Genomic DNA, 23,990 nt, shown 5'->3' on the forward strand with positions numbered 1-23,990 from the left:
ATTGTGTCATATGCTGCTTACACGTAAGGCTGCTGTGCAGTGCTTTAGGGTTGTCTTTTTTCTTTTTAATCCCATAAATTATTATTTTGTTTTAGATTTATGTGTATGTTTTCTATTTTATTTACTCATTATTCCTTCTTACACCTCAGTTTATCCTCCTGGGGTAATTTTTTTTATCTTTCTAGCATACCCTTCAGGCATTTCTTTTGTACAGGTTTGTTGGTTGTGAACTCTGTTTTTCTTCCAGCCTAAAGATGCTTTATTTCATCCTTGTTCTTGGAAGGTGGTTTTACTGGGCCCACTAGTCTAGGTTGGCAGTTCTTTTCTTTCAGCACTTTGAAGACACTTTTCCACTCTTTTCTGGCTTCTGATGTCACTAATGAAGAGTCAGCTGTCAGTGTGTCAATCCTTTGTAGGTGATATTAAATCTTTTTTTTCCTTCTGGCCAATTTTTAGATCTTCTCTTTGTCTTTGGAGCTCTGCAGTTTTACTATGATACATCCAACTGCAGCTTTCTTTCCTGACTTCCCTCTCACTTTCTTTCTTTAATCTGGCTTGTGATGTTTTACTTCCAGAATCTATATATTCATGTCTTCCATCAGTTCTGGAAAACTATCAGCTGCTATTTGTCTAAATATCTCCCTCATTCCATGCATTTGTTCTAGAACTCTAATCATACATACGTTGGATCTTCTCATTTTATCCTCCATATTCTTATTTTCTGTCATATTTCCATCTCCATATCTATCTGTGCTGTACTGTATAATTTTTTGAGAGTCATCTTTCAGTTCACAAATTCTCTATCCTCCCCTATGTCTGACTGCTGTTTAACATGTAAACTGAGTGTTTTTTTTTAACCAATTACTGTTTTTTTCATTTCTAGACATCCTATTTGGTTCTAGTTCAGATCTACTTGGCTACTGTTAACTTTCATTGATTGCTCGTCTTTATGATTCCATCTTTTATTTCTCTAAACATTTCATATTTTGCTAAACTATATTCTTTAGCTGTCAATTTTAACAACTGGAGTACTGTCTAAATCCATTATCTACTGTTTCTACTGACTTTTAACTCATGTTGGCTTGCCTCCTTTTGTCCTTGATAATCTCTCATTGCTTGATCTTGATCTCTGGGAATCCTGCAGGGCTGAACTGGGGATGCTTTCCTACAGAGAGAACGTGCATCTACTTTGGCTGGGAGTTGTGGTGTGTTACCAATCTGGAACCACTTTACACCACTCATGGATCTGAGTTTTCAGTCACTGTTCTTTTTTGGTGGAGGGAAAGGAGGATGAATCCTGGAGATGTCACCTACTTCCTGCGAGCTCATTCATGCTTTAATAAGTATGTTTTGTTTAGGATACAGCTGTTTGCATGGGCAGGTTCCCCAGAGTATCTATGCCATCATTTTTTCCAAAAGAGAAAGTCTTATCATTCCTTTTCATCTTTTTGGGGGGGTTAGAAAATATTTATTTTCCAAAAAATACATAGTGAAATATGATTTTGCTCCTTTAAGTAAAATCCCCAAAACATAATTATAAAGAACTACAGTTTGATTTAGCTAGTTTCAGTAGAAGTTTTAAAATATTATCCCACACAATATTAACATGAAAATCGGACAAATCATTTACTACTTAAAAATTCCCTGAACCCAAGAATGCTTAATGACACAAACAAAGGACTGGAAAATGAAAGCAAAAGAATACCTGACAGCATCAGTGTTTTGGCTGAATGTTAAAAAGAAAGAGAGAGGGAAAAATAACAGGCAACAGAGTAAGGCTCCACCTCTCTCTGGTTTCCCAGGTTTAGTTTTGCCAAGTCAAGTTGTAGGGGTTTGTGAATCCTATTCTCACCTTTATACTCCCCCCAATAAGATCAGGGGGCTCTTCATCTGTTTCCAAGGCAACGTTTACAGAAGCAAAAGGACGACTGGCCATCTGTTGCATCTCTCGAAGAAGTTGCTAATGAATAAACAATACAGCAAGCATTAATATAATGAGTGCTGAGACTTTATTACAGAATATTATATATCAAAAACACCTCATTCTCCCCTATTCAAACAAATAAAGTTCAAAAAGATATCTTTGAGACAGCTGGGGAATATGAACATGGACTAGGTATTAGATAACATTAAAAAACCCATTGTCTTCAAGTCAATTCCAACTCATAGTGACCCTGTAGGACAGAGTAGAACTGCCCCAGGGGGGTTCCCTAATCTTTATGGAAGCAATCTGCCACATCTTTCTCTCAGAGAGTGGCTGGTGGGTTTGCACCACTGACCTTTCAGTTAGCAGCCAAATGCTTATTAACCACTGTGCCACCAGGGCTCCTTTAGATAATACTAAAAAAAACTAGGAGTTATTAAATTTTGTTCAATGTGATAGTAGTATTGTCACTAAAAAAAAAAGTCCTTATCTATTAGAGATAACATACTAAAGTACTGATGCATGTAATGCTACCATGCCTGCCTGTTAAACAGATAAATGATGTAACTCTATTTCCTCATATTTTTATTACTAGATTAAAGCCAGGATTCCTTCTTTTGCTGAAACTTGAACCAGGTATTCCCACAGAAACAAAACCCAGTCCTTCATTAGGCAATTAAGAGGAACTGAGAGAACTCTTTATTCAAAAAAGTGTTAGAAGGTAAAAGCATAAACAAGCATGAAGTTCCCCAGGGAAAAGGGACAAGTAGGAGGTCTGGATTTAGACAGTCTTGGATGTGAGTCCCTGTTCCACAGTTGTCCAGCTCTGTGACCTTAAGAGAGGTATTTAAAGTCTCTAGGCTTCAGTTTCTTTCTCTCTGAGATGAATTTTTACCCCATAGGTTGTCATTAGATCAACTGAGATAATTTAACTAGCACAGTGTACCTAGCCCATGGTGAGTGATTAATTATATCTTATTAAGGGTATCAGAAGTCTTCTGGGCATGCCGTTGAAGCTTTGAGAAGATAATTGGCCTTTACTTTTGTCTCCTATTGTAGGAGGCAGAATCTTGGGCTGGAGAGATCATGGCTGTGTTCTAGAAGGACATTTTTATGTTAAAACATTTCTTAAAATACCAAATAAAACATTCCAACACCTCATAACTAATATATGCAGCAGGACTGCTCTGGGTTTTGTGTAATTCCAAGTGCTGGGTTTTGTGTAATTCCAAGTGCTGGGATTTCCCCACGTGCAGTTCGTAGGGGAAAGATAATAATTCTCTTATCCTTCAGGGAATGTGATGATGCTACATCAACCCTCCTCCAGTGCACATTCTAGTGCCTTTACGAGGAGTGCAGGTGACAATGTGTGTAGAAGCACTTCGGACAGGGCCTGGTGCATAGCAAAGACTTAGTGTTTGCTATTATTATTATTGTTGTTGTAAAATAACATCAAATCATTTCTTCTACAGTTTTTAGGAGTAAATCATGGCTGAGATTTTAGAAATGATGGAATATATTCTGAACGGTCAGGTTCATGGTTATAGAGAAATTCTAAATAACAAGAGTCAAAGCTTAGTTTATTGGTTGATCCAACTGCATACTAAGTGCATTTTAAAAACAAACATGTTTCCTTTTCCTTTTGTGTTCACCTTTTCCTTATTTTCTATTTCATGTACATTACAAATATTTTCCAGCTGGCTGTTTGGCTTCTGTATTATTTATTTTTGGTATACTTAAGTATTAATTTGTATACAGGCAAATCTCTATCCTACTGTCTCAAAACCTTATCTGAAAATGATTTTGTCTCCTTTCCAACAGGAACTAAACTTATTTCTCTTTTTCTTAGCACAAAGTCTTGAACACCCAGAGCAAAGTTAAGTGACTGAGGGGACTCCATGAACTGTAGAAGGCGTGAATGATTTGATGTTATTTACAACAACAACAATAGCAGGTAACACTGTTTAAGTCCTTGCTACATGCCAGGCCCTGTTCTAAGTGCTTAACATGTTCTGCACGCCTCATAAAGGCACTAGTATGTGAACTGCAGCAGAGTAGGGATTCAGCGTTATGGAAATCTCAGCACAGAACCCTGGAACATGGGCTGGGAAAACAGAAACCTTGATTTTTTTTTTTTTTATTGTGGTGAAAATATATATAACAAAACATATGCAGTTTCAAGAGGGATATAATAATTTTTAAATAGAAATTTAAAAATAGAACAGAAAAGGCTGAAGTTACCTCTGATCACTTCTCACACACTCTGTACTCTCCCCAGAGGTAACTGCTGTCAGTGAATTATTGTGTATGCTTCCCGAGGTATGTCCTTATAGAAAATATATTATTGGTGAAAGGGGTGATTACAGCGTATGGTTATTTAAATTTGGTTCATGTCTTATCATGCACAGCTTTAAGTTTCGTTGCAGTCAAATTTATCTTTCCCTTTGTGACTTTAATTTTTTTGTGCTTAAGCAAAAGTTTACAAATCAAGTCAGTCTTTCACACATACTTCCAATTGCTCTCCCCCTAATGAGACAGCCAGCTCCCTCCCTCCACTCTGTCTTTTCCTGTCCATTTCGCCAGCTTCTAACCCCCTCTACCCTCTCATCTCCCCTCCAGACAGGAGACGCCAACATAGTCTCAAGTGTCCACCTGATAGAAGAAGCTTACTCCTCACCAGCATCCCTCTCCAACACATTGTCCAGGGCCCACAGAACGTCTGGTCTTTTTATAAGAATTTGGGGTATGCATCCCACCGCTCTACTGCTTTCTCAGGGGTTCATCTGTAGTGTTCCCTGTCAGGAAACCGAGCACCATCTAGTTCTTCTGGTCTCAGGCTGATGTAGACTCTGGTTTACGTGGCCCTTTCTGTCTCTCGGGCTCATAATTACCTTGCGTCCTTTGTGTTCTTCATTCTCCTTTGGGTTGATACCAATTGATGCATCTTAGATGGCTGCTTTCTAGAGTTTCAGACCCCAGACGCCACTCTTCAAAGTGGGATGCAGAATGTTTTCTTAATAGATTTTATTACACCAATTGACTTAGATGTCCCCTGAAACCATGGTCCCCAAACCCCGGACCCAGCTATGCTGGCCTTCGAAGCATTCAGTTTATTCAGGCAACTTCCTTCTTTTTGTTTAATCCAGTTGTGCTGACCGTCTCTGTATCGTGTGTTGTCTTTCCCTTCCGGTAAAGTAGTTCTTATCTACTATCTAATTAGTGAATACCCCTCTTCCAACATCCCTCCCTCCCCCCTCTCATAACCATCAAAGAGTATTTTCTTCTGTGTTTAAGCTATTTCTTGAGTTCTTATAGTAGTGGTCTTAATACAATATTTGTCCTTTTGCAACTGACTAATTTCATTCAGCATAATGCCTTCCAGATTACTCCATGTTATGAAATGTTTCACAGATTCCTCACTGTTCTTTATACATGCACAGTATTACATTGTGTGAATATACCATAATTTATTTATCCATTCACCCATTGATGGGCACCTTGGTTGCTTCCATCTTTTAGTTATTGTAAACAGTGCTGCAATGAACATGGGTGTCATACATCTGTTTGTGTAAAGGCTCTTATTTCTCTAGGATATATTCCAAGGAGCAGGATTGCTGGATAGTATGGTAGTTCTATTTTCAGCTTTTGAAGGAAGTGCCAAACCGATTTTCAGAGTGGTTGTACCATTTGACATTCCCATCAGCAGTGTAGAAGCGTTCCAACCATTCCATAACCTCTCCAACATTTATTATTTTGTGTTTTTTGGATTAATGCCAGCCTTGTTGGAGTGAGATGAAATCTCATTGTAGTTCTGATCTGCATTTCTCTAATGGTTAATGATCGTGAACATTTCCTCATATATCTGTTAGCTACCTGAATGTCTTCTTTAGTGAAGTGTCTATTCATATCTTTTGCCCATTTTTTAATTGGGATATTTGTATTTTTGTAGTTGAGTTTTTGCAGTATCATGTAGATTTTAGAGATCAGGCACTGATCAGAAATGTCATAGCTAAAAACTTTTTCCCAGTCTGTAGGTAGTCTTTTTAGTCTTTTGGTGAAGCCTTTGGATGAGCATAGGTGTTTGATTTTTAGGAGCTCCCAGTTATCTAGTTTTTCTTCTGCATTCTTAATAATGTTTTGTATACTGTTTATGCCATGTATTAGGGCTCCTAGCATTGTCCCTATTTTTTCTTCCAGGACTTTTATCGTTTTAGATTTTATACTTAGGTCTTTGATCCATTTTGAGCTCATTTTTGTGCATGGAGTGAGGTATGGGTTTTGTTTCATTTTTTTGCAGATGGATATCCAGTTATGCCAGCACCATTTGTTAAAAAGGCTGTCTTTTCCCCATTTGTTTTGGGCCCTTTGTCAAGTATCAACTGCTCATATGTGGATGGATTTATGTCTAGATTCTCAATTCTGTTCCACTGGTCTATGTATTTGTTGCTGTACCAGTACCATGCTAATTGGACTACTGTAGGTTTTAAAATCAGGTAGAGGGAGTCCTCCCACTTTGTTCTTCTTTTTCAGTAATGCTTTACTTTTCTGGGGCCTCTTTCCCTTCCATATGATGATTTGTTTTTCCATCTCATTAAAAAATGTTGTTGGATTTTGGATTGGAATTGCATTAAATCTATAGATCGCTTTTGGTAGAATAGACATTTTTATAATGTTAAGTCTTCCTATCCATGAGCAAGGTATGTTTTTCCACTTATGTAGGTGTCTTTTGGTTTCTTGCGAAGTGTTTTGTAGTTTTCTTTGTATAAGTCTTTTACATCTCTGGTAAGATTTATTCCTAAGTATTTTATCTTCTTGAGGGCTACTGTAAATGGTATTGATTTGGTGATTTCCTCTTTGATGGTCTCTTTGTTGGCATAGAGGAATCCAACTGATTTTTGTATATTTATCTTGTATCCCGAAACTCTGCTGAACTTTTCTATTAGTTTCAGTAGTTTTCTGGAGGATTCCTTAGGGTTTTCTGTGTATAAGATCATGTCATCTGCAAACAGAGATATTTTTGCTTCTTCCTTGCCAATCTGTATGCCCTTTATTTCTTTATCTAGCCTAACTGCTCTAGCTAGGACCTCCAGCACAATGTTGAATAAGCGCCGTGATAAAGGGCATCCTTGTCTGGTTCCCGATCTCAAAGGGAATGCTTTCAGGCTCTCTCCATTTAGGATGATGTTGGCTACTGGCTTTGTATAAATGCCATTTATTATGCTGAGGAATTTTCCTTATATTCCTATTTTGCTGAGAGTGTTTATCATGAATAGGTGTTGAACTTTGTCAAATGCCTTTTCTGCCTCAATTGATAAAATCATGTGATTTTTGTTTTCTGTTTTATTTATATGATGGATTACATTGTTTTTCTAATGTTGAATCATCCCTGGATACCTGGTATGAATTCCACTTGGTCATGGTGAATTAATTTTTTCATAGATTGTTGAATTCTATCAGCTAGAATTTTGTTGAGGATATTTGCATCTAAGTTCATGAGGGGTATAAGTCTGTAATTTTCTTTTTTTGTGGTATCTTTACCTGGTGTGGGTATCAGGGATATGGTGGCTTCATAGAACGAGTTGGGGAGTATTCTGTTCTTTTCTATGCTCTGAAATACCTTTAGTAGTAGTGGTGTTAACTCTTCTCTGAAAGTTTCATCGAACTCTGAAGTGAAGCCCTCCAGGCCAGGGCTTTTTTGTTGTTGTTGTTGGGAGCTTTTTGATTAGCTTTTCAATCTCTTCTTCTGTTATGGGTCTACTTAGGTGTTCTACCTCTGTTTGTGTCAGTTTAGGTAGGTAGAGTGTTTCTACGAATTCATCCATTTCTTCTAGGTTTTCAAATTTGTTAGAGTACAATTTTTCATAGTAATCTGATATGATTCTTTTAATTTCAGTTGGGTCTGTTGTAATATCGCCCATCTCATTTTTCATTTGAGTTATTTGCTTCCTCTCCTGCTTTTCTTTTGTCAGTTTGGACAAGGGTTTATCGGTTTTGTTGACTTTTTTCAAAGAACCAGCTTTTGGTCTTGTTAATTCTTTCAATTGTTTTTCTGTTTTCTATTTCATTTAGTTCAGCTCTAATTTTTATTATTTTTCTTCTGGTGCCTGTGGGCTTCTTTTGTTCCTCCCTTTCTATTTGTTCAAGTTGTAGGGATAATTCTTTGTTTTTGATCCCTTCTTCTTTTTGTATGTGTGCATTTATTGATATAAATTGAGCTCTGAGAACTGCTTTTGATGTGTCCCAAAGGTTCTGATAGAAAGTGTTTTCATTCTCATTGGATTCTATAAATTTATTTCATCCTTAATATCTTCTATAATCCAGTCTTTTTTGAGCAGGGTATTGTTCATTTTCCAAGTGTTGGATTTCTCTTCTCTGCTCTTTCTGTTATTGATTTCCGCTTTTATGGCCTTAGGGTCAGAGAGGATGCTTTGTAATATTTCCATGTTCTGGGTTCTGCTAAGGCTTGCTTTATGCTCTAATATGTGGTCTAGTCTAGAGAATGTTCCATGTGCACTACAAAAGAAAGTATACTTGGCTGCTGTTGGGTGGAGTTTTCTGTATATGTTCATGAGGTCAAGTTGGTTGACTGTGGCATTTAGATCTTCCATGTCTTTATTCAGCTTCTTTCTGGATGTCCTGTCCTTCACTGAAAGTGGTGTGTTGAAGTCCTCCTAGTATTAATGTGGAGCTGTCTATCTCACTTTTCAAAGCTGATAGAGTTTTTTTTATGTATATCGCAGCCCTGTCATTGGGTGCATAAATATTTAATATGGTTATATCTTCTTGGTATAGTGTCCCTTTAATCATTATACAGTGTCCTTATCGTTTATGATGGATTTAACTTTAAAGTCTATTTCTTCAGAAATTAATTTTGCCAGTCCTTCTCTTTTTTGATTGTTTGGTTGATATTTTTCCATCCTTTGAGTTTTAGTTTGTGTCTGTAAGTCTTAGGTGTGTCTCTTGTACGCAGCATAAAGAAGGATCGTGTTTTTTAATCTATTCTGCCACTCTCTGTCTCTTTATTAGTGCATTTCGTCCATTTACATTCAGCGTGATTATGGATAGGAATGAATTTAATGCTATCATTTTGATGTCTTTCTGTGTTGTTGACAGTTTCGTTTTCGTACTTACTTTTATGTGCTGAGTAGATTATATATTGTTCTTTTCTCATATTTATTGTTGTTGATTTTGTTTCTCCTGAGTCTGTTTTTTTCTCGTATTTTCTTTTGGTGTGTAGGATAGTTTGTCTCCTTTATGGTTACCTTATTATTTACCCCTATTTTTCCAAATTTAAATTTAACTTGTATTTCTTTGTATCACCTTATCTTCCTCCCCATATGGAAGATCTATGAATACACTTCTTAGTCCCTCTTTATTGTTTTAATGTTGTCTTCTTTTACATAATAACATCACTGTTACCCTGTTTTGAGTGTTTTTTAATCTTGATTTATTTTTTTGATTTCCCTCTCTGGGTTGACTTCTGATTGCTCCACCCAGCATTCTAGGCTTGGGTTGAAACCTGATATTATTGATTTTCTATCCAAAGAACTCTGTTTAGTATTTCTTGTCATTTTGGTTTGGTTTTTACGAATTCCTTAAACTTCCGTTTATCTGGAAACATTCTAATTTCACCTTCATATTTGAGAGACAGTTTTGCTGGATATATGATTCTCAGCTGACAATTTTTTTCCTTCAATTTTTTACAGAAGTTATCCCATTGCCTTCTTGCCTGCACAGTTTCTGCCGAGTAGTCCAAGCTTATTCTTACTGACTCTCCTTTGTAGGTGAATTTTTGTTTATCCCTAGCTGCTCTTAAAATTCTGTTTTTATCTTTGGTTTTGGCAAGTTTGATTATAATATGTCTTGGTGACCTTCTTTTAACATCAATCTTATGTGGAGTTTGACGTTCATCTTGGACAGATATCTTCTCAACTTTCACGGTATCAGGGAAGTTTTCTGCCAACATATCTTCAACAATTCTCACTGTATTTTCTGTTATCCCTCCCTGTTCTGGAACTCCAATCACTCATAGGTTATTTCTCTTGATAGAGTCCCACATGATTCTTAAGGTTTCTTCATTTAAAAAAAATTTCTGCCAGATGCAGAATATAAGAAACTAATTTACCGAATGCTTCAAGACATCAGGGATGACCTCATAAATGAAATAAGCCAATCTACAGAAAAAGCCAAGGAACACACTGATAAAGCAGTTGAAGGAATCAAAAAGATTATTAAAGAACATAGTGGAAAAATTAATAAGCTGCAAGAATCCACAGAGAGACAGCATTCAGAAATCCAAAAGATTAACAGTAAAATTACAGAATTAAACAACTCAATAGCAAGTCAGAGGAGCAGAATTGAGCAATTGGAATACAGAGTGGGGGAGCTGGAGGATAAGGCAATTGACACCAATATAGTTAAAGAAAAATCAGATAAAAGAATTAAAAAAAAAAAATGAAGAAACCCTAAGAATCATGTGGGACTTTATCAAGAAGAACAACTTGCATGTGATTGGAGTTCCAGAACAAGGAGGGATAACAGAAAATACAGACAGAATAGTTGAAGATCTGTTGGCAGAAAACTTCCCTGACATCATGAAAGACAAAAGGATATCTATCCAAGATGCTCATCGAACCCCATATAAGATTGATCCAAGAAGAAAATCACCAAGACATATTATCATCAAACTTGCCAAAACCAAAGATAAAGAGAAAATTTTAAAAGCAGCCAGGGTCTCCTACAAAGGAGAATCAATAAGAATAAGTTCAGACTACTCAGCAGAAACCATGCAGTCAAGGAGGCAATGGGATGGCATATAGAGAGCAATGAAGGAGAAAAACTGCCAGCCAAGGATCATTTATCCAGCAAAACTCTCTCTGAAATATGAAGGCGAAATTAAGATATTTACAGATAAACACAAGCTTAGAGAATTTGCAAAAACCAAACCAAAAAAAAAAAAAAACAAAAACCAAAGCTACAAGAAATACTAAAGGAAATTGGTCAGAAAATCAAAAACATCAGATAACAACACAACACAAGGTCACAGAACAGAACATCCTGATATCAACTCAAATAAGGAAATCACAAAAACAAATTAAGATTAATTTTAAAAAGAAAAAAATGCTCAAAACAGGGAATCATTGAAGTCATTATGTAAAAGATCACAATAATCAAAAAGAGGGACTAAATACAGGAGGCATAGAACTGCCATATGGTGACGAAAACAAGGCGATATAGGACGATACAAGTTAAGTTTTTACTTAGAAAAACAGGGGTAAATATTAAGGTAATCACAAAGAGGTCTAACAATTCCATAACTAAAAATAAAAACCAAGAAAAACATAACGACTCAGCAAACATAAATTCGACTACTATGAAAACGAGGAACACACAATTTACAAAGAAGAATGTCTCAGCACAAAAAGTGGAAAAATGAAATTGTCAACAACACACACAAAAAGGCATCAAAATGACAGCACTAACTAAACACATACTTATCTATAATTACACTGAATGTAAATGGACTAAATGCACCAATAAAGAGACAGACAGACTGGATAAAGAAACACGATCCATCTATATGCTGCCTACAAGAGACACACCTTAGATTTAGATACACAAACAAACTAAAACTCAAAGGATGGAAAAAAATACATCAACCAAACACCAATCAAAAAAGAGCAGGAGTAGCAATATTCATTTCTGACAAAATAGACTTCAAAGTTAAATCCACCACAAAGGATAAAGGACACTACATAATGATTAAAGGGACAATTTACCAGAAGATATAACTATATTAAATATTTATGCACCCAATGACAGGGCTGCAAGATACATAAAAACAAACTAACTGAACTGAAAAGTGAGATAGACACCTCCACAATTATAGTAGGAGACTTCAATACACCACTGTCAAAGAAGGATAGGACTTCTTTTTTCTTTCAATAGAGACGTGGAAGACCTAATTGACACAATCAACCAACTTGACCTCATAGACCTATACAGAACACTCCACCAACAGCTGCAAAGTATACCTTTTTTCTACTGCACATGGAACATTCTCTAGAATAGATCACATATCAGATCATAAAACAAACCTTTGCAGAATCCAAAACATCGAAATATTACAAAGCATCTTCTCAGACCACAAGGCCATAAAAGTAGAAATCAGTAAGAGAAAAATCAGGGAAAAGAAATCAAATACTTGGAAACTGAACAATACCCTGATCAAAAAAGACTGGGTTATAGAAGACATTAAGAAGGGAATAAAGAAGTTCATAGAATGCGACAAGAATGAAAACACTTCCTATCAAAACCTCTGGGGCACAGCAAAAGCAGTGCTCAGAGGTCAATTTATATCAATAAATGCACACATACATAAAGAAGAAAGAGCCAAAACCAGAGAACTGTCCCTACAACTTGAACAAATAGAAAGTGAGCAACAAAAGAATCCATCAGGCACCAGAAGAAAACAAATAATAAAAATTAGAGCTGAACTAAATGAAATAGAGATCAGAAAGGCAATTCAAAGAATTAACAAAGCCAAAAGCTGGTTCTTTGAAAAAATTAACAAAATTGAAAAACCATTGGCCAGACTGACTAAAGAAATACAGGAAAGGCAACAAATAACCTGAATAAGAAACGAGAAGGGCCACATCACAACAGCCCCAACTGAAATTAAAAGAATCATATCAGATTATTACGAAAAATTGTACTCTAACAAATTTGTAAACCTAGAAGAAATGGATGAATTCCTAGAAAAACACTACCTACCTAAACTAACACAATCAGAAGTAGAACAACTAAATAGACCCATAACAAAAAAAGAGACTGAAAAGGTGATCAAAAAACTCCCAACAAAAAAAAAGCCCTGGCCAGGACAGCTTCACTGCAGAGTTCTACCAAATTTTCAGAGAAGAGTTAACACCACTACCACTAAAGGTATTTCAAAGCATAGAAAATGATGGAATACTACCTAACTCATTCTATGAAGCCACCATATCCCTGATACCAAAACCAGGTAAAGACACCACAAAAAAAGAAAATTACAGACCTATATCCCTCATGAACACAGATGCAAAAATCCTCAACAAAATTCTAGCCAATAGAATTCAACAACATATCAAAACAATAATCCACCATGACCAAGTGGGATTTATATCAGGTATGCAAGGTTGGTTTAATATTAGAAAAACCATTAATGTAATCCACCATATAAATAAAACAAAAGACAAAAACCACATGATCTTATCAATTGATGCAGAAAAGGCATTTGGCAAAGTCCAACACCCGTTCATGATAAAAACTCTCAGAACAGGAATTGAAGGAAAATTCCTCAACATAATAAAGGGCATCTATACAAAGCCAACAGCCAACATCATTCTAAATGGAGAGAGCCTGAAAGCATTTCCCTTGAGAACGGGAACCAGACAAGGATGCCCTTTATCACCGCTCTTATTCAACATTGTGCTAGAGGTCCTAGCCAGAGCAATTAGGCTAGACGAAGAAATAAAGGGCATTCAAATTGGCAAGGAAGAAGTAAAATTATCTCTATTTGCAGATGACATGATCGTATACAAAGAAAACCCTAAGGAATTCTCCAGAAAACTACTGAAACTAATAGTTCAGCAGAGTCTCAGGTTACAAGATAAACATACAAAAATCACTTGGATTCCTCTACATCATCAAAAAGGACATCGAAGAGGAAATCACCAAATTAATACCATTCACTGTAGCCCCCAAGAAGATAAAATACTTAGGAATAAATCTTACCAAAGATGTCAAAGACCTATACAAAGAAAACTACAAAGTACTAGTGCAAGAAACTAAAAGGGACCTACATAAGTGGAAAAATGTACCGTGCTCATGGATAGGAAGACTTAAAATAGTAAAAATGTCTATTCTACCAAAAGCCATCTATACATACAAAGCACTTCCGATCCAAATCCCAATGACATTTTTTAAAGTGATGCAGAAACAAATCACCAACTTCATATGGAAGGGAAAGAAGCCCCGGATAAGTAAAGCATTACTGAAAAAGAAGAAGAAAGTGGGAGGCCTCACTCTGCCTGATTTTAGAACATATTATACAGCCACAGTAGTCAAAACAGCCTGGTACTGGTACAACAACAGGCACATAGACCAATGGAACAGAATTGAGAACCCAGATATAAATCCATCCACATATGAGCAGCTGATATTTGACAAAGGCCCAGTGTCAGTTAATTGGGGGAAAGATAGTCTTTTTAACAAATGGTGCTGGCATAACTGGATATCCATTTGCAAAAAAATGAAACAGGACCTATACCTCACACCATGCACAAAAACTAACTCCAAGTGGATCAAAGACCTAAACATAAAGACTAAAATGATAAAGATCATGGAAGAAAAAATAGGGACAACGTTAGGAGCCCTAATACAAGGTATAAACAGAACACAAAACATTACCAAAAATGACGAAGAGAAACCAGATAACTGGGAGCTCCTAAAAATCAAACACCTATGCTCATCTAAAGACTTCACCCAAAGAGTAAAAAGACCACCTACAGATTGGGAAAAAATTTTCAGCTATGACATCTCTGACCAGCGCCTGATCTCTAAAATCTATATGATTCTGTTAAAACGCAACCACAAAAAGACAAACTACCCAATCAGAAAGTGGGCAAAGGATATGAACCCGTACTTCACTAAAGAAGATATTCAGGCAGCTAACAGACACATGAGAAAATGCTCTCGATCATTAGCCATTAGAGAAATGCAAATTAAAACTACGATGAGATTCCATCTCACTCCAACAAGGCTGGCATTAATCCTAAAAACACAAAATAATAAATGTTGGAGGGGCTGCGGAGAGACTGGAACTCTTATACACTGCTGGTGGGAATGTAAAATGGTACAACCACTTTGGAAATCTATCTGGCGTTTTCTTAAAAAGTTAGAAATAGAACTACCATACAACCCAGAAATTCCACTCCTCGGAATATACCCTAGAGAAATAAGAGCCTCTACACGAACAGATACATGCACACCCATGTTTATTGCAGCACTGCTTACAATAGCAAAAAGGTGGAAGCAACCAAGGTGTCCATCAACAGATGAATGGTTAAATAAATTATGGTATATTCACACAGTGGAATGCTACGCATCGATAAAGAACAGTGAGGGATCTGTGAAACATTTCATAACATGGAGGAACCTGGAAGGCATTATGCTGAGTGAAAGTGGTCAGATGCAAAAGGACAAACACTGTATAAGACCACTCTTATAAGTTCTTGAGAAACAGTATAAACTGAGAAGAAGACATTCTTTGTGGTTACGAGAGGGGGGAGGGAGGGAGGGAGGGTGGGAAAGGGGCATTCACTAATTAGATAGTAGACGGGAACTACCTTAGGTGAAGGGAAAGACCACACAATACAGGGGAAGTCAGCACAACTGGACTAAGCCAACAGCAAAGAAGTTTCCTGAATAAACTGAATGCTTCGAAGGCCAGCGTAGCAGGGGCAGGGGTCTGGGGACCATGGTTTCAGGGGACATCTAAGTCAATTGGCATAAAAAAATCTATTAAGAAAACATTCTGCATCCCACTTTGAAGAGGGGCATCTGGGGTCTTAAACGCTAACAAGCGGCCATCTAAGATGCATCAATTGGTCTCAACCCACCTGGATCAAAGGAGAATGAAGAACACCAAGGTCACACGATAACTATGAGCCCAAGACAGAAAGGGCCACATGAACTAGAGACTTACATCATCCTGAGACCAGAAGAACTAGATGGTGCCTGGCCACAACTGATGACTGCCCTGACAGGGAGCACAACAAAGAACCCCAGAGGGAGCAGGGGAACAGTGGGATGCAGACCCCAAATTCTTATAAAAAGACCAGACTCAATGGTCTGACTGATACTAGAAGAATCCCGGCGGTCATGGTCCCCAAACCTTCTCTTGGCCCAGGACAGGAACCATTCCCAAAGACTACTCATCAGACATGGAAGGGACTGCACAATGGGTTGGAGAGAGATGCTGATGAAGAGTGAGCTACTTGTATCAGGTGGACACTTGAGACTGTATTGGCATCTCCTGTCTGGAGGGGAGATGGGAGGGTAGAGAGGGTTAGAAACTGGCAAAACGGTCAGGAAAGGAGAGACTGGAAGGAGGGAGTGGGCTGACTCATTAGGGGGAGAGTAAATGGGAGTATGTAGTAAGGTGTATATAAGCTTATATGTGACAGACTGACTTGATTTGTAAACTTTCACTTAAAGCACAATAAAAATTATTTTAAAAAAATTCCTTTGATTTTTCTTCAAATATATTAGTGCCAAGTGCTTTATCTTAAAGTTCAGATATTCTGCCTTCTACTTGCTCAAATCTGCTCCTCTGACTTTCTTTTGAGTTGTCTCCTTTGGTAATTTTAGTGTAAATCTTCTGAATTTCTGATTGTTGTCTGTCTATGGATTTTTCCAGCTTATTAAATTTTTCATTTTGTTCCTGAATAATCTTTTTAACTTACCTGTGTGTTCCTTGGCTTGTTCTGCATATTGCCTGATTTCCTTCCCGATGTCTTGAAGGGTTCTGTATATTGTATTCTGCTTCTGGTAATTCCAGGAAGGCACTTTTATCTAGAAGGTCCCTTGTTTTGAGAGCTTGTTGAAGCAATCATGGTCTGTTTCTTTATGTGACTTGATATTGACTATTGTCTCTGAGCCATTTCCATAAGTTATATTATGTTTGCTTACTGTGTGGCAGCTTCTTGCTTTGTTTGTTTTGATATGCCCAAATGGGTTGCCTGAGTGAAAGAGCTTGATTATTTTCGCCTTTGGAGCTCTGACGTCCTGTTCCCAGATGTCTAGAGCTGTTATCAGGTATATCAGTCTAGGAGTCCATTCACTTGTCTTGTATGAATTCAGCTGAGGTGTCCAGGTAGGTGATCACCAAGTGTGTGGTTCAGGCTCTGTCTTACAGTCCTAGAGGGGCAAGGGTGATTGGTGTACGCACCGGTATATGGTTGCAGTAGGGGGTCACACTCTGATCAAGGCAGGGGGCTGAGAATCGTCCCCCACGTGTCTCTGAGGAAAGCATGTCCCTGTTCCTTAGAGCATACACGTGGGTGGGTTCTACAGATGGACCATGGGCACCGAGTGTTTTCAGTTGCAAGGAGTGGGAGGTACCAGTTATCCTTAGACCCCTGTTGCGGGTGGCTGGGTGACCTGAGTTGAGCCATCAGTCCTTAGGCCTCTGATGTCGGTAGGTGAGGACTGTGTTTAATATGCAAAGCAGTGTCAAACATCAAGCACCCTCCTCTCTGCCACACACCTGAAACAGCTGTGGTTTGCCAGCAAGGGCCTATTCTCCTGAAATAGGCCCACACAGGTCCATGCAGAGGGGAAAGGTACTCAAAGTCCACGGACCATTTATGCCTGTACAGGAGCCGCTTCTGTCCTGAGCTCCCCCGGTTAGTGGACCTGGCAAATAATCTTTTCCTACAGTTGCAATTTATTTCTTCTCCAATGCCGGGAGGATGGCTCTAGGTGCTGAACAAGGCCTATCTCAGGTCCTGGGAAGTCAGCCGCTAAAGCTGGCTTGAAGGGAAGGGGACGCGGTAAAATATATGCAGGTACTTAGCTTTTGCCGAGAGCGCCGTTCTTCCATGGTTCCGGAGGTGTAAGCAGGCTGTGTGGCTGGCTGTTTCTCCCTGAGGAACCTGCAGCCGAATGCTAGTACCAGCCTGCAGCAGCTGCTCCTGGGAATGGTGCCTGAGAGCTCCCTGCAATTCAGGTCCGGTAACTCCTCTCTGCTTCTGAACTGTCTCTTCTGCCCCCTGCCCATCAGTCATTTTCTAACCTGGCCTTTGATGTTCAGGGATCCTAGCTTATCATAAATATACTCATTTCACTTGTTTTTTCAGGTCTTTGTTATAAGAGGGCTCGCTGGAGGTGTCTGTCTATTCCGCCATCTTGGCCCCGGATCCCCTAGGTTTTATTTTTACTTACTGATATATTGTATTCTTTTTTTTTTTTTTTTTAGTAGGGTTTCTAATATTAAATGATCCTTTTATTACATGGGTAAATTAAATTGTTGCACATATATTCATTACGCGACTGGCCTTTATTTTTTATTTGTTGTTATTGAGAATATAAACAGCAGAACATAACAATTCAACAATTTCTACACAATTACATTCTTTACATTGATCATATTCTTCAAGTTGTGTAACCATATCAGCATTCTTGTCCATAAAATGAATTAGGAATATTATAAGGTTTATATATTTTCCTCACTCTGGAATGGCTTATATATTTTAGAAATAATTAATTCTCATAAGCAACCAAGGAGAAACAGACTGTTACTATCTTCATAAACTTACCTCAGTCATGAAACTGTCTGGGTCTAATTCAATTTCCTTCCCTGATTATTGGTTTATTGTAGTTTCCAATTTCTTTTTTACTCCCTCTGGATAACTTATTAGTTTTCCAGGCTTACGGGAATCCTGGTGGCATAGTGGTTAAGTGCTACGGCTGCTAATCAAAAGGTTGGCAGTTCGAATCCACTAGGCGCTCCCTGGAAACTCTATGGGGCAGTTCTACTCTGTCATACAGGGTCGCTAGGAGTCGGAATCGACTCGAAGGCACTGGGTTTGGTTTTGGATAACTTATTTTTTTTTAGGACTCTGTATAATTCATTGGGGTTCTCAAATGTATCAGACACAGAGCTATTAAAAAAACCCCTCTGTGAGTGACGATTGCAAATATTATGAATGTGATTAATGTCACTGAATTCTACATGTAAAAAACATTGAAATGGCAAATGTTTTGTTATATCTATACTCACCACAATTAAAAAAAAAAACCCAAATCCTCTGAATATGTTGTTTATCCCCTGAATTTCAAACACAAGGATAATAATGAGGATGCGGCATTTCAACTGTGATAACATCACCCTTGAGTGGGTCAGAGAAGGTGGCATCACGGCCTATAGGGCGGCCAGGCCTGCAGCCTCCTGTAACCCTGTGAGAGACACCAACGTTGTACAAGTAGGTGCTGAACGTGTGAGAGCTGTGATTTTTAGATACTCCCATTCTCTTAATTTGTCTATACATTTTATATAGAAAGAGGCATGAGTCTCTACAGAAAACCAAGAAGTGTTCCCTTAGCAACAATGCAACAGACATGACTGGAAGAGACAAAGTAAAAGCACAAGTGAAAGTCTCAAAAGACTAAGCTTTTACGTTGTACTTTTAACCAAGTTTATTTGAAGTTGTCTCAATTGTAAATGTTTGCTTGGCTCATTGATGCCGCTTTGGAATGGAGCTCTGGAACAAAATCAAGATTCATATTAAAACATAAAACTCAAGTAAAAACTTAACTGGACACACACTGATCTTTCCTTGAATAATGAGAAGCTTTCCAGGTGACTAAATGGCTGATTCCAGCCACCTTCTCATGAAAGGCTTTTAGGAAGGCTGTGCCAAATCAAGTGCTGGATGTGGCTCTGTTAATAAGCCCTCAGAGCTCCCACTTCGAGTGTCAAGACTCAGGATTTTGGTAGGAAGAACACACCTGGCATCTATAAGTCAATACTAGAATTTCCTTTAAAAAAAAGTTAAAATCCTATAGAATTAATTAGACTCTGTAGAACTAATCAAAGTCTAACTGACTCTAAACTGCAGAAAGGGTAGCACTAGTCTAACTGTGGATAAATCTATCAATCAGTTGCCACAAAATAGCTAAAACTGACTTGCTTAAGAGAAAAAGAAAAGGAAAAAAAGCTGTTACAAGAATTCTTTAATCTTCATCCATTGAGGCTTACCTCTCTACGCCGGGAGGCCCAACAACTTTGTTTGATCTTCCAAACCACAGCCGCCACCAGGAGCAAAGAGAGGAAACAACTGTGAGAAAGTAAAGTACCAAGTTATTATCCCAGCCCTGGATCACTGTCTTCCACACCTCAGGCCAGGCCTGGAAATAATCCCAAAACACCAACTCCAAGCTCCTTTCTGATGAGTCATTACGACAATGGCATGGTTCACAGGAAGCAAAGTGTAACAAGTCTTTGGTAAGCTGACCTGACCTCTAAACTGTGTTATCCCTACAAAGCACGCAGAGCCCTGACCTCCTCTGGGCCTTCATCAGAATGGCCTATCATGGTTTATCCCAAATAAGAAAAATAATCCTATTATAAGAAATAACAAGCATGCTATATAACCCAGTCAGCAGACAGTAAAATTAAAAAAAAAAAAAAAAGAGAAGTTATTAGAGTAACAATTAACTTTTCATGCAGAAGAAATACATTTTCATATAATATATATAATATATAATTATATATATATGTATGTGTGTATATATATTATATATATATATGCATGCACACACACACAAATTACAGTGAAACTTGTAAGAGCCGACTGACTTCTTGTTCCAGGTCTTGTTCCAGGTCTTGCAAAGTTTTCTGCCTTTGACAGGATGCAGTCTTACCACTTTTCTACCACTCTCTCTTAGTGGAAAATATTTGTGTTTTCCTTCTCTGACAGGTTTCTACCTTACAAAGCTTTTGCAGGTTTTACTGTATATCTTCCCATAGAACAGAATGAAACACTGGCCAGTCCTGAAGCATCCTCACAGTCGTTGCTATGTTTGAGCCCACGGTTGCAGACACTATGTCAATCCATTCTGTTGAGGGTCTTCCTCTTTTTCACTGACGCTCCATTTTACCAAGCATGATGTCTCTTGGTAAAAGACTTCTCCAGGGACTGGTCCCTCCTGATAACATGTCCAAAGTATGTGAGATGAAGTCTTGCCATCCTTGCTTCTAATGAGCATTCTGGCTGTACTTCTTCCAAGACAGGTTTGTTTGTTCTTCTGGTACTCCATGATATATTATTCAATGTTCTTTGCCAACACCACAACTCAAAGGTGTCAACTGTTCTTCAGTCTTCCTTATTCATTGCACAGCTTCTGCATGCATATGAGGTGACTGAAAACAACATGGCTTGGGTCAGGCATCTTTGCTTTTTAACGCTTTAAAGAGAACTCTTGCAGCAGATTTACCCAATGCAATGTGCCACCTGATTTCCTGACTGCTGCTTCCATGGGTGTTAATTGTGGATCCAAGCAAAACGAAATCCTTGACAATTTCAATATTTTCTGCATTTATCATGATGTTGCTTATTGGTCCAATTGTGAGGATTTTTGTTTTATGTTGAAGCATAATCCATACTGAAGGCTGTGGTCTTTGATCTCCATCAATAAGTGCTTTAAGTCCTCTTCACTTTCAGCAAGCAAAGTTGTGTCAACTGCATAACACAGGTTGTTTATGAGTCTTCCTCTAATCCTGATGCCCCGTTCTTCATATAGTCCAGCTTCTCGGGTTATTTGCTCAGCATACAGACTGAATAAGTACGGTGAAATGACACAACCCTGATGCACACCCTTTCCTGACTTTAAACCACACAGTATCCTTTTGATCTGTTCGAATGACTGCCTCTTAGTCTATGTATAGGTGCCTCATGAGCACAATTCAATTAAGTGTTCTGGAATTCCCATTTTTCACAATGTTATCCATAATTTGTTATGATCCACACAGTTGAATGCCTTTGCATAGTCAATAAAACACAAGTAAACATCTTTCTGGTATTCCTGCTTTCAGCCAGGATCCATCTGACATCAGCAGTGATATCCCTCATTCCATGTCCTCTTCTGAATCCGGCTTGAACTTCTGGCAGTTCCCTGTCGATGTACTGTTGTAACTGCTTTTGAATGATCTTCAGCAAAATCTCGTGTGTGATATTGATATTGTTTGATAATTTCCGCATTCTGCTGGATCTCCTTCCTTTGGAACGGGTATGAATATGGAAATCTCTTCCAGTCGGTTGGCCAGGTAGCTATCTTCCAATTTTCTTGGCATAGATGAGTGAGCACCTCCAGCCACTGCATCCATTTGTTCAAACATCTCAATTGGTATTCCGTCAATTCCTGGAGCCTTGTTTTTCACCAATGCCTTCAGTGCAGCTTGGACCTCTTCCTTCAGTACTATCGGTTTTTGATCATATGCTACCTCTTGAAATGGTTGAACGTCGAATAATTCTTTTTGGTACAGTGACTCTGTGTATTCCTTTCATCTTCTTTTGATGCATCCATGATCTGTTCTGTGAAATACGATGTTATGTGATTTGAATATCGTGCGAACACCAGATTATAGGCAGTGCCCAGGTAACAAATGTCTGACTTACAGACAACTCATAGTTAAGTATGGACTGTCATAAAGCCTATTATATTAAAAATTTGAGTTAAATATAATGGTTCATAATAATGAACATATGTACTACTTTGTGATGCTCTTGAAAACACTGTGTGGTTTGGAAGTGTTTCTTAAGTGTTTTATATGCATAGAACAGTGAAATATGTACTATGACAAACATTGACTGACATTAAATAAGAACTGTATGTACCTGTTCTAATTTACCTACAAATCTGACTTCAAGATAGACTTAGGAACAGATCTCGTTCGTAAGCTGGGGACTGCCTGTACATGTGTTATGTGTGGGAAGCTGTTGTGTTTGCTATGTCTGGTTATGTCTGTTACATTCTGTTCTCTGACCGGAATTTCTGAACTCCATTATAACCTCATGGGACCACGGGCGTATATGGGGTCAGACATGGCCTGAATGGACATTATGTGGTGCATGATTGTATTTTTTTTTTTATTTAATAGAATATATCCAAAATGACCAAACTCAAGCCAATAACTTTCTTAATAGTAGAGAATAACTCTCAGTGGTGTTACAAATGCAAATGATTTCAACATTCTATAAACCAGATGTTCAATTGTTTGAAATAGACCAAAAAGAATGACTGACTTCAGTTTAAATGGAAGAAAGAGCTTAACAAATAAACCTCTTAGCTAACTTCGTAAGTAATTTTAAAACTGGCATTTTTACACCTAAATTGTAAAGGCAGCTCCCCTCAGAATATGTATCCAAAGCATACATGCAGACATGAGGCTCCCTAGCCCGTGTCACTGGCACTGTCTTGTTGACCTCTGCATTTGCAGGATAGAGTCAGCTTGGTGAATGGTAGCCTCAGTGCACCCAGCACAGACACCGAGGCAGCCCTCCCAGGCTGGCTGGAGAAAGACACTCTGAAGTCCTAGGAAGGCTGAACTTCTGCCCTGTCACAAGCAGAAACATCAAGGTGTCTGCAGGTTACCGTTTCCCTAAGATGCACAAGAGTGCAGACACCTTCCATGGGTACCCTGGCAAAACAGGCAGGGGTTCCACTGGGCCACCACTCAGTGCATTGCCTTCAGTTTCCATCTTGCTGGGCCTCTGCGGTCGCTGACACTGCCAAGCCTTCCTCCAAGCTAACAGTATAGACTTTTCACTGAATCAATACTGATTGGGCCAGGTCCTGTTTTAGGCACATGGAATATATCAAGGAATAGAACATCCCTGTTCCCGTGAATTACATTCCAGCAGGTGGAAACAAACAGAAGCAAAACAAATAGGCAAATTAGAGAGCATGTCAGTAGTAGCAAATGCTACAGAAATCAGAACGGTCAGAATGGGGCTTACTGAGAAGGTGCCATTTGAGCAGAGACTTGGAGGAGGCATGGTGAAAGGCAGCTCAGCTGATGTCTTCAGAAATACACCTAGGCAAAGGGGCCAGCCAGTGCAAAGCCTGGAAGCAAGGACCTGACTGGGAATGCTTGAGGACCCACAGGGCGCCAGCAAAGCTAAGTGATGTGAGTGGTGCCAGAGATGAAGGCAGAGAGGTAAGGAGGTAAAGGGGAGAGAGGGGAGGAGCAGGTCGTGTAGCATGTAACGCCTGCAGGCATTATGAGGGTTATGGACTTTACTGAGAGGAGGAACCACTGCAGGATTTTGAGTAGAGAGCTGTCATGGTCTAACTTAGGCTCAGAAAACCACTAGGGTAGCAATGGCAGAAACACAGAGACCTGTAGTCCAGGTAAAAGACGACGTGGCTCAAACAAGGGTGGTGGTAGTGGGGGTGTGAAAAGCACTCTGGAATTGGACATAATTTGAAGGACAAGGCAATAGAATTTTCCTGATGGACTAGA

The 23,990-nt window shown here is 38.5% G+C and overlaps 1 protein-coding gene across 3 annotated transcripts in view; it reads right to left on the reverse strand.

The window, feature by feature from the left end:
* ATRN (attractin) overlaps positions 1-23,990 on the reverse strand; it is a 215,102-nt gene that overhangs the window by 11,367 nt on the left and 179,745 nt on the right. For all 3 annotated transcript variants that reach the window (XM_003411610.4, XM_064275832.1, XM_023550062.2), the window contains exons 26-27: positions 19,725-19,803; positions 1,853-1,960 (exon numbers count right to left, since the gene is read on the reverse strand). In XM_003411610.4, coding sequence (XP_003411658.1) covers positions 1,853-1,960; positions 19,725-19,803 — 187 coding nt within the window. The remainder of the gene's footprint in view (positions 1-1,852; positions 1,961-19,724; positions 19,804-23,990) is intronic.

The sequence above is a fragment of the Loxodonta africana genome, chromosome 24, assembly GCF_030014295.1.
Source record: "Loxodonta africana isolate mLoxAfr1 chromosome 24, mLoxAfr1.hap2, whole genome shotgun sequence".
NCBI lineage: Eukaryota > Metazoa > Chordata > Mammalia > Proboscidea > Elephantidae > Loxodonta > Loxodonta africana.